We start from the raw sequence: 19,660 nt of genomic DNA on the forward strand, positions 1-19,660 counted from the left end.
AAGGGAGAAAAGACCTCAGTGTCTAATAGGGGCTCTTTAAGCTTCCCATATAGACAGGCTAGTTTTAAACAGAATTTAATCCTAGCAGACACATCCTTGGTCAGAAAAACTCCCAATTAGTAAGTGAACCTCTATTCTAATTTTCTAATAGTTTTATATATTTTCTTATAGTTTTATATATTTTTTAAACTTTTCTTCAAACAACAATTGTCAAAAATAGAAGTCACTTATCTGAGCACTTCGATATTCAGGTGTAGTCCTGGAGTAAAGCAAGCAGGAAAAACTGCTCTATGGAAAAAAGCTATCAGTCAAAACATTTATACTTCCCTCCTGCCTTACCCAAACACACAATGCAACATTTCCATCCGACCTTCCTCTCCCCACCCCCCTCCGGAATCCACCCCTCTCCAAACCCCTCACCTGCAGGCAAAAGACTATGTCAGCAAGCACAGCAACACTCTGTGGAACCTCCTGCTCAAGCATGTCCAGGCATTGCCAGGTCCTGACTACACAGTACACAGCAACAGGAAGAGGAAGTGCACATCAAAAGGGTTGGGACTCATCAATACCTGGAGCATGCCTGAGTAGGAGACTCCACAGAGCACCGCTGCACCTGCAGAACATGGTGCCTAACCCACAAATGGAAGTCTTGAAGAGAGGGAAACCCTGGGAGAGAGGGGGCAGGAAAGGGATAGATAGAGACTCTGCACTATGTGCAGAGGGAAGAGACAGAAGGGAAGCAGTGAGGCACTCTGTGCTGCAGCCTATGCTTAGTTTTAGCATCCCTGCCTGTCTTGCACCCTGTGCGACCTTGTTATGGCCCAGCTAAGGTTAGCAGTCAGATAGGCCTGCCTAAATAGCAGATCTGACTTTGGCTGCTATAACTTAGCTGGTCAGTCAATGAATATTGGCTTGGCCAGCTACATCTATACGGCTGAAAATAGACTGGAAATTCAATGCCTGTTGCCAGATAAAGCCTGACATTGAATTTCAGGGTTAATTGCCTCCTACAGTCTAAAAATTGGCCCCAATATAGTCAAACTAATTTTGGATAGTGAATATTTTTAGACAATGGACTCTCTCCCTTCATATTTCTGGATAATAGGAGATTTTCCAGAGAACAGACATAACTGTGCATTTACATGTTGTAAGTGATGAGACTGTGCATCTTGGTTCAGCATGTGACATGGCTCTGTGGTTTTGTGTAGTGTGTGCTGTTCACCATGATGAGGAGCTTTAAGCAGTTCTAAATTGCCATGAATGGATCCATGTCATTAGCTGTCTCCCTCACAACATGACATATCCTTCCCTGACTTCTATCTGTTTTACTTTTGCTTTGCCTCATAGGCTGAAGGGCGTGGATCTGGGGAGGAGGAACACAGAGTTTGGAGGGGTGTCTACCTTCAGTAAGGTGACTCTTGTGGCCTCATCTGCAGATAACGAAAGACGTGTGACATGCCAGGCGTACAGTGCTGTGCTGAATGAAGCTGTCAACACCTTCTACAAACTCAATATCCTCTGTGAGTGCTTGGAAAGGGGAAGGGGGAAAAGGAGCATGAATAGGGTAAGGAACCAAGGAAGAGGGTGAGATGATAGCCAAAAGTATTGAAGTGACAAAGGAAGGGTGAGATGAGCACAGGAAAGGAAAAATCTCAGATACCAATTGCTTGGCATCCTGGGCTTGGCAGCAATCCAGGTCAAGATTTTCTGCCACTACGAGGGATGAAAGGAACAAGTGTCGGGTAGCCAATAAATAACAGAAACTGGAGGGAGAAAAATTAACTTACAATTAAAAGATAAAACTTTAAAGAAAACAAAGAGAAAAGTAGAAAGATGCATTATAAGATAATTTCTTTCCTGGCCTTTTCCAGTTTGTGGCTTATGCTGAGATTTTCTAAGGATTCCACTCCTGAGTGAAGGAATTGATATGAGCTGTAGGGATAATTCGAAATAGTAATCTTATTGCCAAGTAAGATTTGAGTGAGGAAAGGGGACAAATGAATGGGACAAAAGAGGCAAAAGTAAAGGTAAAAGAGCAGGGAAAATAATAAGGGTGTTGCATAGAAGTACACAAAGAAATGCAGGTGTGATTAGTGGAGTGGAGAGGAGAGAAATAAGAAAATGGGAGAGTGTTGCAGAGAAAAAGAAAAATCCATGGTTGACAGGGTAGGAAATCCATGTGCAACCTTTGAAGGCCCTTCAGTTTTACATCTCCCAGGCCTTTGACCTTCTAAGACATTGCTCCTATGGAGAGTCTCTATTTTATAGTCAGAGGAAGATTCTGCTAGTGGCTAGTGTCTCCTATTGATCATTCCAGTGCAATAGGGATGGTATGCTGAACGACAGGGTTGTCTATGCCTGCTTTCGAGCATTCTGCAGAAAATGTCAATCACAGTTTTTGGTCATCCCTGAAGTGTTTTTAAGCCATTTTTTTGGCACTGAAATGGTGCTGCAGCAGCCATCTTGGATTTTCCACTTTTTTTTCTAAGTTCTCCAACTTTTTAAAACTACCTTGTTGTGCCTCAAAATTGGTAGAGATGGAGTCGACTTTAATACCCTTATATCATGTCTTATTTGCACTGGAAGAGCGGCTGAAAAGCACCTGTATGCCATATGCTGTGTGGCATGAGATGGAGGGGTAGAAGTTTCAGGCCTAGTCTCTCCACAGGCCTCTAGGGTTGGAGAAAGGCAGATGGTCCCATCAGGTGGAATAAAGCACCTTCTGGAACCCAAGGACAGCAGCTCTGTGCACCATAAGGGCATAAAAGCTTCCCAGGCCAAGAAAAGGCATTTGCTCCACCATATGGGACAAGGAGACTTGCCCTTTCAGGCCTTTACCCCAGAGTTCATTAATTTTCTCAGGCAGGCTTATGCACAAGGTCAGATCTGCGGCTGAGCAGACCAGCATGCAATCTTCCCTGGAGACTCAGAGCACTTCTTCCCTGAAAGTGGAGGCTATGTTGGACTATTGTTTATTGAAAGCTTCTATACCATTATTAATGACTGGGGAGTCAATTCAGAGCAGTTTACATGAGCTTATGTAATGGTATTATAATATGGAGTTAGTGTTTTCTGAGATGGTTTTCAATACAGACACTCTGATGGTCCATCGGACAGGGACTCGGAGGATGAGCGATTGGATTTGATCCCTTTCCTGTCCCAAAGTGAGGCTGCCCTGATAGGAGAAATGGCTTCTCACTCTGAGGACCAGGAGGTGTTGGCTATAGGTCAGGGAGAGGATCCCTCCATTCGCCGACTTTTTAAGTCCTCTCATTTACTAATGATCATTACCGAGTCCCTCAGAGAATTGAAAATAGACCCTTTGCAAACTACGTCTCCCCAGTGTTCTCTTCTGAATGAGGTCTGGGCTTAGCCCACGTCTTTTCCATGGCACTTGGACATGAGGATCCCAGTCACAGAGCCCTGGGCGGGGACGGACCAGGCAAAGACAAAACAAGAAGAACAAAATAATAAGAAACCCTGCCTGATTGAGCTAAGTTCTTTATATGAATCATATAAGAATTTTCTAAGCATTTTTGTGGTACTATAGGCAGGAGGAGGAGAGTGCCGATGAGATTTTTTCCCTATCTAGTGTGGTTGTTGAGTTAACCTACTGACAACACATGGGGATCTGAGGCCTCTCCTCTCTATTAAAACAATTAACTTTGTAAGCATTAACTTGTCGGAGATAAATGCAATAGTAGAACACTTATCACTGTATTTAAAACCCAGAAGATTGTACATGAGAGATCCCTAAAGTCTCCCTGCAGGTAGCTAAGACCAGTTTAAACTGTATCTCATGGATCAGGAACTCCAGCAAATGTTTGCTTTGCCAAAGGTGAACTCCCTGGTAGCCCAGGGGACCAAACGCACTTCCCTACTAAGTGAAGGAAAAGTAATTCTAAAAGATCTGCAAGACTGAGAGTGGATATGGTCCTCTGGAGGCAGTTTGAGGCTTTAGCCTTAGGAGTTAAAAGGCTGCAGTTTGGCCTCCTTCAAGGCATGCACCTGTCAATCTAGGCTCAGAAGTCAGAGCCTGCTGGACCTTGAGCCCCTGCTTCAACAGGGGGCATAGACTATATAGTTGATGCCTTCTATGATATTATCAGGATCATGGGGAAAATCTCAGCATTTTCGATCACCACCCAGTGTATGCTCTGGATCAGGCAATGGGCAGGCGATTTGACTTCTAAAGAAACACTGAGCAGGTTCCCTTTCAGGGGACAGATGCTGTTTGGCAAGGGCCTGGATAATCTTATGGCCAATGTGTAAGATCACTGGCCAAAATCTTTGTCAGACAGCAAACTAAGAACAGTTAGAGGCCAAAACTGGAGTCCTTTCGTGAATCCAGGCATTCTCGCTAGTTTTCCACAGAAGTCTCTATACAGAGAGCCTTTCCAGGCTCAAGACAGAAATTCTCCAGGATCCAGAGGAACCAAGGTTCATGTTCCCACTTTGTAGTACCAGCCAAGAAACCACAGTGATGCCAGTCCTCCCACCACTCCTTTGAAGATTTGAGGTTAGCTATTGGACTATCTGGAGCAGTGTCTCTCAAAGTTTTCCAAGCCATGGCACACTAAACTCAAGGCCATGGCAGGAGGATCGCCGTACATGTGCAGACATCAACATGATGACATCGCCTACATTTGTGACAATATCACGTCAACGTCCAAGCATGCATGGACCATCCAGATGGGGTCCTGAGCTTGTTAACTGTAAAATTACTATGGTAGGGAGGTGTGGAGAGCAGGAGAAGTGCCGGCGAGGAGGAGAGGCACTGGCAAACTGACTCACCTACATGACTTGTCTCTCGCGGCATATCAGGAATCTTACCAAGGCACACTATTGTGCCGTGGCACACAGTTTGCAATGTGCTAATCTGGAGGCTTGGGAAGAGATAACATCTGACCACTGGGTCCTGGACATTATCAGAGAGGGTTACAAGATAGAGTTTGCGTACCCTCTCACCGACTGGTTTGTGGATTTGCCAACAGGCCAGCCAGAAAAAGCTCAAAGAATCAGAGCAACACTACTGAGGTTACTAGATAGCCAAGACAAAGTTAGGCTGGACTTATAGAGAGTTCAACATTCAGACAAACTGCTGGGTTTTAGAAAACTGTCCGGACACCCAGACAGTCCTCTAAGTAGAGGACATGTTTGGGTAAATCCGGACTTATGGTAACTCTAGATTGGGAGGGGGTGAGTGGGATAAGTGGATTGGGAGGGCAAAGAAAGTTAAGATTGGTCAAATGGGGCTAGGCGCAGCAAACTGAAAATGAGATACTGATGGGGTGGGAGAATCAAACCTGATGGAATGCCATGGGGGAGGGTGGGAAGAAAGATACAATGATAGCTGGGGAAGGGAGGAGAAAGAATAGGGTTACCAGATTTTGCATCTGGAAAAAGAGGATGCGTGGCCCCGCCCCATTCCACCCCTGGACCTACCCCAATCTGCCCCAGCCCTGCCCTGTTCCATCACCCAATCCCAGCCTTACGCAAACCTCATCTCTTTGGGCTGTGCCTGGAGTGCATTGTGCATGCGCAGATGCAACGTGATGACATCACATGCATGTGCGCATGCATGTGAAGTCATCGCGTCGCATCCATGCATGCGCAGATGCACTCCATACTCGGCCCCGATCTGAACAGCTTTTCAAAACCCGGACAAACTGCCGGGTTTTGAAAAGCCATCCGGATGCCCGGACAGTCCTCCAAAAATAGGACATGTCGGGGTAAATCCGGATGTCTGGTAACCCTAAGAAATAATGAGAGGTGGGGGTATAACATGCGGGAAAAGACTTTAACTCCCAACAAGACCCCTAATTCTGTCTGCTCCCCGAGGGACAGAGAATTGGGGAAGCTGAAGACTGAGAAAGGAAAAGGCAGAAAGGGATTTCAGGCCTTATGATGGGATAATTCTGCATAAAAACACTCCAGAATTTTCAAATAATTTTGCACAGAATTCCTCCAGGAGTAAAACACTCCTCACTGCTGAATTCCTCAGGCTGTCATCTGCTAATCAGAGAACCAGGATTAGCTGAAGTGGAAACTCTGTCCATGGGGAGAAGCCCTCTGTCCTCCTGAGTGTTTGATAATTGTATTTCTCTCTGGTCATAGTTCCACCTGAGTTTTCGGAGCAGCAGTTGAAGGTGGTGCAGGCAGTGGAATATGGTGCTGTGCTGATCCCTCTCCTTGTTTCTGCCAACCCCACTGAGATCACGTATACCTGGAGCTTCCGAGGGGAAATGCTGATTAGAGGTGAGATGCATGCACAAAAAAATGAGAACCAGCTGCAAAACAGCTACAGAAGGCCACAGGAGTATTGAAGAGAGACAGACAATAAGAGAAAGAGGAGACAGAGAAGAGGGAAAGAATGAGAGGACAAAAAAGGCATGGTCACATAGAAAAATGATAAACTCAGTGTGCGAAAAAAGAAATAAAGAAAAGGAATGTTATGTGCAATTTTATATCCTGCCAAATTGGAGTTTTAGGCAGTTCGGTGCATCCCTGAAGATGGAGAGGCAGCAGCGTTGAGAGAAACTTCCCCAGGAGAAAAAAGAACAGCTTAACTGCACAAGAGTAATATAAAGATATTACAAATGTTGCACAATAACACAGTAATGATGACACATAAAGACCCAACACGGTCCATCAAGTCTGTCCAACAAGGTGGTTAGAGCTGTGCCTACCACTCTGTGCAGGCCCCAGTAACCCATGTTTAAACACTGGTTGTCAAGTCTTCACCATGCCAACCATATAGGCAGCCAAACATGATGAAGTCTTGGTTATACCCACATTTTATCCCCAAGCATTACTGATAGCATTCAACTTACAGTCAAGATGTTTTCCTCTTCTTCCTGAGCTGCACAGCACCCTCATTCGCAGCATGTTTTAATAAAATGATCTACAACACTAGAGTTCCAAAAGCACCCCCCTCTTTTTCCATTTGCACAGAAGTCTGTCCAGAATTGGCTTTGGGTCCCAGTCTTTTGCCGTTTGCAGGACACAGACCATAGAAGTCTGTCCAGAATTGGCATCAGTTTCATTTCCCCCATGCTTTATTTAACTAAACTTCTTTCAGTCTTTTCCCATTTGTGAGACACAGACTGTAGATGTCTGTCTGACAGTAGCCTCAGTTCTCACTACTCTTGCCCAAAATAACACCTTATAATCCATGTTGTATTTCCATCTGTTTCTATTTAGACTTCCCCTGTGTCTATCCCACACATTTTTTTTATTTGTTTACCATTTTTGACTCTATCACCTATCAAGGAAAGGCGTTCCAGATGTCTTCTACCCTCTCTTTGAAAAATTATTTCCTGGCATTACTCCTAAGTTTACCTTCATGCAATCTTTCCCTAGTTCTACTGCCCCTATTCTCTGGAAGAGGTTTGTTTAAATATTAATACCTTTCAAGTGCTTAGATATCTGTATCATATTACCTCTTTCTTTTTCCTTTATTCTAGCTTATACATATTCAAGTAATGGCCAACCAAATGTCAGATTCAGTTACAGTTATGGCACTGAAACTGGACCCAAATCATTTTTATGCCTGATTTCAGAAACTGACCATATGTTTTTGGTGGAAGCCGAAAATGTATGCTTTGTCATGTTTGTCTCCTTCCTTCCCCCTTCCCTCCAAACAGGAGTTCCTTCCCTCCCCCCTCCCTGCCCACTTGTAGGTGCCCCTTCAAGCTTATCTTACAATGCCTGGTGATCTGGGAGTGTACAAACAAACCGAAACTGCAGATGTGTACAACGATGTAGGCAAAATTTATTGTGACAACCAAAGTACATTTAAAAACCTTTTTACCAAACAGGGGACCCAACACGGGCCGTGTTTCGGACAACCTTCATCAGGGGTCCTATTAGGTGCAAATGTAACACAAGACAGGAGTAGTCAAGACAGGAGTGATCCCCAGTCACTCCTACCTGTGCTGGCTCTTCTCTCAAAATGGCTGCCATGGCCTCTAGTGGCAATCTTGTGAGACTGTCACAAAAGGTCACGGCAGCCATTTTGAGAGTAGAGCTGACATTGGCAAGAGCAACTGGGTATCACTCCTTTTAATACAAAAGTTAAGCAGGAATTTAAATCCATAAATTTGGGATGATAATCTCCTAGGAATTAGCCTGTCTTTGGAGATACAATATCAGCTGTCAGCACTATGGCTTTTAATTTGTTTTCATTAGCTGAGATCTATGTGTGCAGAGGCTATTTTGCTTGGAGGTAAAATAAAGTCTTTCATTATTTAAATTATTATATATATCCTGGCATGGATAATTCTAAACAATTTCCAGGCTCTGGGCCGGATTCTCTAAAGTCACTGTACATTTAATGATGGCACTAAACCATCGTTAAATACATGTATTAAAACAGCTCGTTATGGTTTTTTCCGTGCTTTCTAGCAGCCTCCGATTTACTCTGCAAATGAAGTACAATGAGGTATTTAATTTTAACACTGTAATATAACGAGGTCATTAATATTAAAATGATCTCTCCGGGTGATTCTCGAAAGGAGCACCACTCCATTTACGAGGAATCGAGATCGATATTTACCAGTAGTGTCTGAGCTGTCATGGCCTTACTTTCCTGTCAGTGCCTGAGCGCTGATTTGCTCAGGCAGTGATAGGAAAATAAAGCATCTCAGACCTGCCACCATGAATGGCCCCGATTCCTCCTAAATGGAACCCAAAAATAGCCTGGTGGTCTAGTGTCTTCCCACTTCCATTGTCGCCCCTGCCGATGCCCCCTATCCCAGGCAGATGATTGGATGGAGGGATGCCCATTCCTTCCTGCCGCAGGTTTGGGGAACCCCTCCCCCCCCCCAACAGCCAGCTCCTCTATGACAACCTCCTACCACACCAAGCCTGGTGGTCTAGTGGGCCATTGCCCCCTCCCTGGTACCCCCCTGATAGCAATCTGAACCTCACTTGGGTATGATGAAGATGCAGCATTTTAACCATACTTGTGGCATGCAGAAGCTAGATTCTGTGAGACAGGAACCTGCTGTGTTTTCAAGTACAAGTATTAGTCAAGCATATTACAGTGCTAATAGGGAAATATTACAATGAAATGAATTTTATATATTAAATATAATTTATGTATTGATTGTAATGTTTCAGAGCATATAGTCCTTGCATTCAGTAACTTCAATGTGCTTTTTTATTCCGGACTGTGCATCATGGTGGTATATTGCTCCCAGTGTAGACTAGTGTCTGGACTCCTTTACTTTATTTTAGCAAGACTCTATATGAGAGAATTTGTCCCCGTCACCACCCTGTCTCCGCGACCACTGTCCCTGACACAGCCCGTCCCCATCCCCACAACCACTGTCCCCGCCCCGTCCCCGTGACCACTGTCCCTGCTTCGTTCCCGTCCCCGTGACTACTATCCCCGCAGCATCCATAAAAGCCTCAGTACTGCAATATTTAGCTTATTCCTTCCTTATAAATCAATGTTCTGGCTGCTGAACTAGAGAAAGAGAGGTTCAGCTGGCAGGACTTTGTTTATAATTTTTTATAAACACAACTAATATACTACTTTATCCTAAAACAAACAAAAAAAAAAAAGAAAATAAATAAATAGAAATTTTCTTTTTCTTCCTTTGTTGTCTGGTTTCTGCTTCCCTCATCTTCTCATTCAATTCCTTCCTTCCATCCACTGTATGTCTTCTCTCTGCGTCTTCCATTTGCTCTGTTACTGTGCCTCTCCCTTCACCCCCCCCAATTGGTCTGACACCCATCTTCTTCCCTCCGCTCCCCCATAGTCTGGCATCTCTGTCTTCTTCCCTTCCAGCGGCTGTTCCCCATTTCCCTTCAGCGTCTTCTCCCCACTCTGTCTTCCCCATTTCCCTTCAGTGCCTTCTCCCCACTCTCTCTTCCTCATTCCCTTCAGCGTTTTCTCCCCACTATCTGTTCCCTATTTCCTTTCAGCGTCTGTTTCTTTCCTCCACCACCCTTCTCTCTCGCCACCTCACCGCCCTTCGGCACCCCTCGCGCAGCCCCCTCTCTCCTTCCTACCTACCCGAATCTATCTATCTATCTATCTATCTCCCTCCCCTTTACCTTCGCGGTGCGTTTTGAGTAACTTCTTCAAAGCCGTCGGAGCCTGCAAGCAGTAGCGTGTGTGTGTAGGCGGAAGCTTCTCTTCTGATGCAACCGGAAGTAATAAATGAGAACTTGATTCACAAAGGATTTTCTCCCATTCTGTCTCTGTGGGAAAAGACCTTAATGAACAAAGTGGTTAAAATAAAGACAGAAAAATATGGAAATATAAAATTACAGAAAAGACCATAAGAAGGAGAATTGCAGTATTCTGCCTCTCAGTCTTTGTCTGGGGATGATGTGTCTCCTTCTAGCGTGTCTCTTTTGTTTCAAGTTTTTATTAAAATTTGATAAATCACCTATCCAAATCCTAAGAAATGTACAAGCAGTAAAAGGGAATTAACAAATAATAAAATATACAAATAAATTAACACAAATTAATAAAAAAACAATTTACATGATCCGAGAGGAAAGGGAGAAGAAATACATTTTATAATAGGATAGGAAGACACTTAAGGAAAAATACAATATAGATAGAGAATAGAAATGAATAATTTGAAGGAAAAGGTAGCAAATCTGTCTATTAATTTAAAGTAGATTGACAGCATCTTTAAATAAGTAGCATTTTAGTTTGCTTTTGAATTTCTCCTCCGTTTTTTTTCTTCTTTAATATAGGCAGGTAACACATTCCATATTTGGGTGCTGTAACTGAAAAGATGTCGGGGCATTTAGTACTAATTATCTTCAAAGATGGAATGGAAAGTAATGATTGATCAGCTGATCCAAGCCCTCAAACAGTTGCATAGGGAGTCAACAATTTGTCTAAAAAGATTGGTACATTAGTTTTTAGAATGAAAGGAGAGCAATTTTATAAGTAATTCTGTAACTGATTGGCAGTAAATGCGTTTTTATCAAAAGAGGAGTTACGTGATCAAATTTAGGTGCTTTAGAGATGAGTTTGATAGCTGTGCTTTGAATAATCTGCAGACGTCTAATCTCCCTTTGCGTAATAGCTTTAAACAGCGAGTTGCAATAGTCTAGTTTTGAGATCACTAGAGAATGGATTAATATGTTTATTGATTTGGGTTCTAGGAATTTAGAGACTGACTGAATTATGTGGAATCTTTAATGGCAAGACTTGACCACCAAACTAATATGCTTGAATGACTGATGTCCTATTGGATTACAGAGGGAGCTCCCAAGCATCACTTGCGGGATGGAGGTAGCCTGGAGATCTGGAATCTGACCCGCTCTGATTCAGGCAACTACAGGATCCACTGCATGAATGATGAGGGAGAGAATGAGACCACCATCAAATTGGATATTCAGTGTAAGGAATTGGAATTTGTAAACCGCCTAGCAGCACTATCATACAAAGGACAATATACAAGCACTTGCAATAAATAAATAAATAATGTCAAGACAAGAATGTTGGTAATGTCAACAGAAATATTCATACTGCAAAAGACACTGATAACCAGATTTATTTTTACAGGGGAGAATGATCACAGTTATTAGTGTCAATGTTAGTGGAGGGCAAACAGCCCCACAGCTCCAGGGGGTCCCGCAGTCCAAGCATATCTTCCCCTCGGGGCATCTCTTTCCTTTGTCAGGGCATCTCCCTCACCGTCATGAATGCTTTTCCAAACCAAATTTTACATCTCAGTGGGGCCCTGACACAGCAGCCATTCTTACTAGTTGCCCGAAGGTACCCCGAAGCTTCTCCTCTGATGCAACTTCCCATTACTGCTGGATTACGTCAGAGGAGAAGCGTTGGGGCATCCGTGTGCAACTAGTGAGAATGGCTGCTGCGTCAGGCCCCTCCAAGAGAGAAAACTTTGAGGGGAAGGGAGGGAGATGGCCTGACACGGGGAACAGGTTGAGTGACACTTTAGATTTATTGTGTGGAGAAAATGGGGGGGGGGTGTAAGAAGGGAGCAGATGCTGAATGGGAGAGAGAGGGGGAGCAGACACTAAATGGAAGTGGAGAGAGAGAGGGGAGCAGATGTTGAAGGGAAGTGGTGAGGGGAGAGAAAAAAGGGCATATGCTGGATGGAAATGGGGAAGAGAGAAAAAAGGGTACATGCTGGATTAGGGGAAGAGGATAGAGTTAAATACTGGAAGAGGGGAGGGAAAGAGGTGGCAAGCTGTAGGTAGACACAATAAAAAGAGAGAAATTAAGGACTGGATAGTAAGAAAGAATTTAATCTAGATTGGCAAAGAATAAATTGAGAAGGAAGATCAGGGAAGAAAAGGAAGGGGAAGGGAGAGGAGAGAGAAAGATGCCAGAGCATGGAGACAGATACCAGATCTGGGGGGAGGAAAGGAAGAAGGAGACATACCAGATCTGAGGGGAGGAAAGGAGAGAGAGATGCTAAAATCTGCTGGGGATGGGGGGAGGGAGGGAGAGAGATATGGAAAGGAAGAAGACAGATGCTACACCATGGGGGGGGAGCAGAGGGAGAAGATGGATACCAGACCAATGGGGGGAGGGAGAGATGGAAGGGAGAGGCAGACAATTTCTAGAAGAGACATAAAAAGAAAGCAGATGCCATAAGGAAAGCAGAGAGAGCAGATGGAAGAGAATGATGAGAAGATGAGGAAAGCAGAAACCAGGCAATTAAGGTAGAAAAAAAATTTCTATTTCTTTTATTTATTTATTGCTTGCTTTAGGATAAAGTAGAATTGTAGCTGAGTTGATAAATGTTTATAAATATAAAATGGAAATAAGGTGATTGGACCAATTTTTGACTAATTCAGAGACCAAAACGCCCTTCCTCAGGTCAGGACAGGGATACTGTAACAGCAGCAGATACTGTACTTTCCTGACTTGAAGAAAAAGGTTTTGACCAATGAAAACTAATTAAGAAATGTATTAGTCCAGTAAAATGGCCGGCACTAACTTTTCTTCCCGCCATGCCCCATGCCTTCTACCCAAATGCAAAATGTAAATACCTAAGTTGATGGGCTTCTCAAAGCCCTGCCGGCTGAAGATCTCTTCCTCTAGTTCGGCGGCCAGAACTTTTCAAGTCCTGCAGCTGGTGGCAGCTCAAAGACATAGGTGCTAGCTGCAGAGCTTGGAGGTTACTGGATATAAATCTGGAGGAGGTGGTCTTCAACTGGCAGGGTTTTCGGACCCCCCAAGCCACAGCAAGGGAAATGGCTAATTTTTGGTAGATCTAGGCCTGGGATACCTGTGTGTTCAGTACAGAAAGAAGAGCATATCTGTTTTTATTTCTCTAGTGTTGTAATAACTTGCTGAGTTTAATTTCTTGGGGTTCCCAGTTCAATTTCTATTTATGTTCCTTTGGTAAAAGTCTGTCTGTGTTTTGTGTGTAAAGAAGTCATTTAAAGTTGTTTTATGTTTGGTAGTAATGGGAGGTGGGGATATCGGGGCAGGGGGTGGGGGGTGCAGAGAGGAGACGGGATCAAGGGCCCTAGCATAGGGTTACCAAATGTCCGGATTTCCTCAGACATGTCCTCCTTTTGAGGACATGTCCGGGGGTCCAGACAGCTTTTCAAAACCTATCACTTTGTCCGGGTTTTGAAAAGAAATCAAATCGGGAGAAGGCATCCGCACATACGCAGATGCCTTCCTGCCCAACGAACAGGCAGCAGGGGGTGGGGGGCGGGCTGGGGTAGAGCTGAAGATGGAGCTGGGACATTACAGGGCAGGGATGGGTGGAACTAGGCGGACCTGGGGGCAGGATAGGGCTCCATATTTTACTAATGTAAAATCTGATAACCCTACCCCAGAATGTGTAAAACCGGCCCTGTTTATTAGCTTAGCATGGAGATGACATCATCAGTGACACGGCAGAGGGACTCACCAGCAGAAGGCTTAGAGTGCTGCGGCTGCCGACGAGTGCTGGAGGGAGGTTTGTCGGTTGTCTCGCGGTGGGTCGGCAGAGTTCGCATGGGAGGTAGAGTTAAATGTTCCTTTTCAGAGGGGCCCCGGTTACAGGGAGAGAAGCGGTCTGCCCTGGGTGCTCCAAGGCCTGGCATCTTTAACTTCTTCGGGCAGCAACAGCGTTTACAATTAGCTGCTGTTGCCATCTTCGGGCCTTTTTCTCTGCTGAGTTCTGCCAACTTCCTGGTTCTATGAAGGCAGGACCCGACAGAGAAGAAGGTCCGAAGCTGGCAACAGCAGCAAATTGTGAATGCTGTTGCTGCTGCCTGAAGAAGTTCATGACGCCAGGCCTTAGAGCATGGTACTTAGGGGCTGCACTGCCGACTGGGGATGGGGTGACAGAAGGAGGAAAGGGAGCAGAGGTGGGACAGAATTGCTGCACCCAACTGGAGGGAAAGGAAGGAATGAAAGGAGATGCCAGGGCTTGGAGGGAAGGGAGGGAGGAAGAGATAATAATAATAATAACTTTATTTTTCTATACCGCCATAATCTTGCGACTTCTAGGCGGTTCACAGAGAAGATTAGCTGTACAGACAGTGAATTACAGTATACAGATAAAGATGAAATTACAGCAATTACAGTGTGCAATTAAGGAGAGATCACTGGGCGGTCAGTGATTGTAGAATGCAAATTGGCAAGAGGAAAGAAATACTTATGCTACTACATATATATATATATATATATATATATATATGCGGGTTTTTTTTTTTTTTTTTAAACTTACATTGAAATGGTTGTAAAAAAAGCCAGTGTATAGCTGGATATAATTTAAGAGGAGAAAATTGAACAGACAGTGAGTACAGGGTGTCATAAATGAGGAAAAGTGGATTCACTAATGATAAACGGTTGCTTTGCAAAAAGGGGGGTGGGGGAAGTCTGGCTAGGAAATGAATTTATTGAATAGTGTGGTCTTTATTTCTTTCCGAAAGGCGCCGTATGTCAACCTGGCACCATCAATGAGGTAGCCTAGCCAAGTTTGCTGCCTACCAGCTTCAAACTTGAATGTTCTATCCAGAAAGATTCGGTATCTGCAACCTGCGATTTTCGGGAAGGCAAAGAGGCTGTGGTTTCTGGTTATCCTTGCGGGGGAGTAGAATTCGAAATGAGACAGTAAATAGTTGGGGGCCAATCCCCACACTAGTTTATAGCAGAAGCAAGAGAACTTGAATAAGATACGTGCCTCTATTGGCAACCAGTGCAGCAGTCTATAGGAGGGACTAATGTGGTCACTTTTCTTTAGTCCGAAAATTAGACGGACTGCAGTGTTTTGAACTATTCTTAATTTTCTCACGTTTTTTTTAGGTAGGAAGGAAGAGAGGGAAGGAAGGAGGAAGAGATGCCAGGTCATGGAGGGGAGGGAGGGAGGAAGAGATTCCAGGGCATGGAGGGAAGAAAGGAAGGGAGGAAGAGATGCCAGGGCATGAGGGAAGAGAGGGAGGGAGATATATCAAGACATGGAGGGAAGGAGGAAGGTATGCTAGACCAAGGGAAAAGGAAGGAGGAGATGTCAGAGCATGGATGGGGAGGGAGAGATGAAAGGCAAGGAGAGAGATGCCAAGGAATCAGGGAAGGGAAGGAGACAGATGCCAGACCATGGGGTGGGAAGGAAAGGAGTAGAGAGAGATGCCGGAGCATAAGGGAGGGGGTGGTAACAGAGAAAAATGGAGAGGTGGCACAGCTGAAATGAATCATGTAAAAAGAAGAGAAGGGGCACAAGATAGGCAGTTTATGGAAGGAGCATAGAAAGAAGGAAGATGCCATATGGAACGGGGAGAGGGCGGACAGTGGATGGCAGGGGTAGAGAGAGAGGGCAGACATGGAAGAGGCTGATGCTATATGGAAGACAGAGAGAGGACAGATGCTGGCTAGAAAGAAGTGAGTGAAGACAAGATGATTAAAGCAGAAATGACAAAAGGTAGAAAAAGATTTTTTTATCAATAAATAAAATTATTATTATTATGATATCTGGTTTTATTTAATGTTAGTAGCTAGTTTAAACCGACTCCTAAAAACATGGTTCTTGAAAACAAATTTGACTCTCAAAAGAAATCTTAATCGTTGTACTGCTGATCTTTGTCTCTTTTGACTAATGAGTTTGCCTACCACTGGCCTAGGGTATCCAATACTCTTGGCCTGGTCCTGACCTCAAACACTCAAACTCAGGAAGTCCTTTTTTTCAGGAGCTTATTCCATAGTGCAGAGCTCACATAAAAAAGGTCCACACTGGAGGCTCATTATTCTTTAAAAGTCATCACAGAGGGAACTCTAGTAGTACATAGAAACAATCTCCTTTGTTTAGGATCAACAAAGGAATTTGACAGCATATTATACTAAACCTTGACACAAAATCTGAAGAAAAATTCAGCACTAGCAGGTTAATACTATTAATCATTAATATTAGTAAGTTTCTCCAATAACATGATCAACCCATCCTGTCCCTCCTCAACTTCTGGTAAAAATGAATTGTCAGAAAGGAACCCAAAGGCTGCAATAATACTGCTGAAGGAATGATCCCATGCTTTCTTCTGGCAGATTCACCATCCATCAAGAGCATTGGTGATCCGACGGAGGTAGACATTGGGGGGATAGCGGAGATAATATGCATTGCCGATGCAAATCCAGTCACTCCTTCCATGTTTCAGTGGAAATGGCTGGTAAGACACAGCATGAAGATGCTTAAACCCCGCCCTCGCCCTCTATTTCTGTTGCTCCTTTTCTACTGCTTTCTATCATTTTCTCTCAAGCTTTCTGCCTTCTTTCATTCTCTGTTTCTATCCCCATTTCTGCCTAAGTCCATTCTCTTCATTCTTATTCTCTCTGTTTCGCTCCCTATTTCTTCTTTTTGCACTTTCACCATCTCTTCTAATTCGCTTGGACCTGATGGTATACATCACAGAGTGCTAATAGAATAGAAAAATGAACTTGCAGAGCTATTGTTAGTAATTTCTCTTTAAAATCTAGCATGGTACTGGAAGACTGGAGGGTGGTCAACATAATGCCAATTTTTAAAAAAAGGGTTCCAGAGATGACCTGAGAAATTATAGACTAATGAGCTGAATTTGCTGCCAGGAAAAACGGTAGACTATTATAAAGAATAAAATTACAGAGCATATACATAAGCATGAATTAATGAGACAAAGCCAACATGGATTTAGTCAAGGGAAATTTGTTTCATCAACCTACTACATTTCTTCAAAGGGATGAATAAACATGTTGATAACTGTGAGCCGGTCTATATTGTGTATCTGAATTTTCAAAAGGCATCTGACAAAGTGCCTCATGAAAGATTTCTGAGGAAAATAGAAAGTCAAGGGATAGGAGGTAATGTCCTATTAATGATTAAGAACTAGTTAAAAGATAGAAAACAAAAAGAATGGTTAAATAATCAATATTCTTAATGGAGAAGGGCAAACAGTGGAGTTCCCCAGTGCTGGGACCACTTCTTTTTAACATATGCACCAATGCAATGGCGTACCTAGGGTATGTGGCACCCGGGGCCCATCATTTTTTGACACCCCCCCATGTAAAAAAATATTTTTTGTAATGAACATGAAATGGAATAAATGGTCAGAATAGAAACAGGCAGTGAAAATTTTCTTTTATTGAACCTCTTATATGTAACCATTATTCCAAACATAACATAACATAACATAAATTATGTCTGAATTGTCATGACATCAGAAGTACATATGGAGTAGTTGCAGGTGATGCTTGGGACAGTTCTGATTGTGTTAGTTCGGTTTTATGTGTTTTTTGAATAGAAGGGTTTTTATTTCTTTTTTGAAAGTTTTGTAGTCTGTGGTTGAGGTCAATAGGTTGTAGAGTTGGGAGTCGAGTGTTGCAGCTCGAATGGCTAGGAGGTTGTCGAACAGTTTTTTTCTTTTGATGTTTTTGTTTGGAGGGTGTGTGAATGGTACGTGAGTTCTCCTATGTCTGGTTGAGGTGGATTGAATTATTTAGCTGAAGAAATTAGTTACCCCCCCCCATTCCACACACATTAATTTTCTTCCATTTTTGTTCCCATTATAAAAAAAACACTGATAAATTCCCAGAAAAAAAATACATTAAAATAAGAAGTAAAAACAAAGGCCCCCTACAGATGAGAACATAACATAAGAATAGCCTAACTGGGTCAGACCTATGGTCCATCATGCCTAGTAGGCCATTCTCATGGTAGCCAATCCAGGTCACTAATACCTGGTCAAAACCTAAAGAGTAGCAATATTCCATGCTACCGATCCAGGGCAAGCAGACACTTCCCCCATGTCTTAACAACAGACTATGGACTTTTCCTCCAGGAATTTGTCCAAATCTTTCTTAAAACCAGCTACACTATCTGCTTTTACCATAACTTCTGGCCACTTCATTTTTAAGTTTAGATCTTTCCTTCCAAACAGAGACCTTGCTAGATGTCAAATACAGCGCAAGGTAACTTCACACGGACTTAGCTGTGCAGGAAATGTGAATCTCCTCATACACCCACCATATAATGCAAAAATGAGCAAAGGTCTGGTTTTTTCTTTCGATCACTACATAGCCTAATGCCACACAAGCAGCGCTGTTACAAACATATTCTGAAGGTCAATGCTAAGGTTAACAAAGTTTCCTTCCTTGGACCAGAAGGAAATACTGACAAACCACTGGAAGAGATCCCAAAACAACTACCCAGGAACAACACCCAAAGACCCACTCAGTGTGTGAACTAGTTGAGTGGAGTGGACTAACTAGGGGGTGGAAATGGGCCTGGAATTTGCTCAGCAGAATTTCCCAGACCACCTCTTCCTCTCAACACATTGACACGCTGCCACCACCACCACTAGGAACACCTCACCGGGTAGGCCAGCAATGCTATAAATTTTATAAAACACATTACTATATTTTCTTATAAAGCACATTTTAACTGAACTCTGACATCCTCAGCCTTTCCATTCACAACAAGGAAGAAAAGTTCCCATTTCCTGCTGTCTCATGTCCCCGGCCTATACAATATTTTTCTTCTGCAGACCCTTCAAAAGTCTGACCAAATCCTCGTTTCACTTGCATTATAAAGTACTGAGGATGTCATCTCTCCCCAATCCCAGGTCCTAAAGTCTAAGACTGTAGCTCAAACTAGTGCTGCCAGATTCAGGAAAAAAAATTTTGATTCGATTCAGCCTATTGAATTGGTTTATCGATTCGATTTTCCGTTTTTTTCAAACATCCTGGTGGGTTTATTTTATAGCTTTTTCACCCACCTTTGGCTTCTCCTAACCACACTAGCGCTGTGGTGTAAATAAAATAAAGAAACAAAAAGGACTTTTCCTCTCTCTGTTAAATCCTAGCTCACATTTGCGGTCTAACACCAGCTCTGGCAGAATACACATTTCAAATCTGACATATTGTAATCACAAAACAGAAAATAAAATTAGTTTTTCTACCTTTTGTTGTCTGGTTATTTTTCAAATCTTGTTGGTCCAAGGCTCTGGTTGTCTTCTGATAACTTGCTTGCCAGGGTCTCCTTGTTTCTTCTTTCTCTGTGCTAACCATCCATCTGCCATCTCTGTCCTCCCCTTCCGTTTCCCCTCCCTCCCCCGGATGTCTGGCATCTTTCCTTTTTTTTTGTCTCCCTCCACAGATCCACCTTTTCTTAACTACCCTTTCATCCAGCATCTCTCCCTCCTTCCCCACCACCCCAGGGTCCACCATTTCTCCCTTTCTTTTCCCAAC

At 43.4% G+C, this 19,660-nt stretch overlaps 1 protein-coding gene across 5 annotated transcripts in view; it reads left to right on the forward strand.

The window, feature by feature from the left end:
• Positions 1 to 19,660, forward strand: part of NPHS1 (NPHS1 adhesion molecule, nephrin) — a 164,167-nt gene that overhangs the window by 68,401 nt on the left and 76,106 nt on the right. For all 5 annotated transcript variants that reach the window (XR_004536509.1, XR_004536510.1, XM_033914958.1 and 2 more), the window contains 4 exons: positions 1,348 to 1,520; positions 6,118 to 6,258; positions 11,234 to 11,374; positions 16,487 to 16,608. Coding sequence is in view for 3 of the 5 variants with exons in the window: in XM_033914958.1 (XP_033770849.1) it covers positions 1,348 to 1,520; positions 6,118 to 6,258; positions 11,234 to 11,374; positions 16,487 to 16,608 (577 nt within the window). In the remaining 2 variants the exon portion in view is untranslated. The remainder of the gene's footprint in view (positions 1 to 1,347; positions 1,521 to 6,117; positions 6,259 to 11,233; positions 11,375 to 16,486; positions 16,609 to 19,660) is intronic.

Source organism: Geotrypetes seraphini, chromosome 11, assembly GCF_902459505.1.
Source record: "Geotrypetes seraphini chromosome 11, aGeoSer1.1, whole genome shotgun sequence".
Taxonomy (NCBI): Eukaryota; Metazoa; Chordata; class Amphibia; order Gymnophiona; family Dermophiidae; genus Geotrypetes; species Geotrypetes seraphini.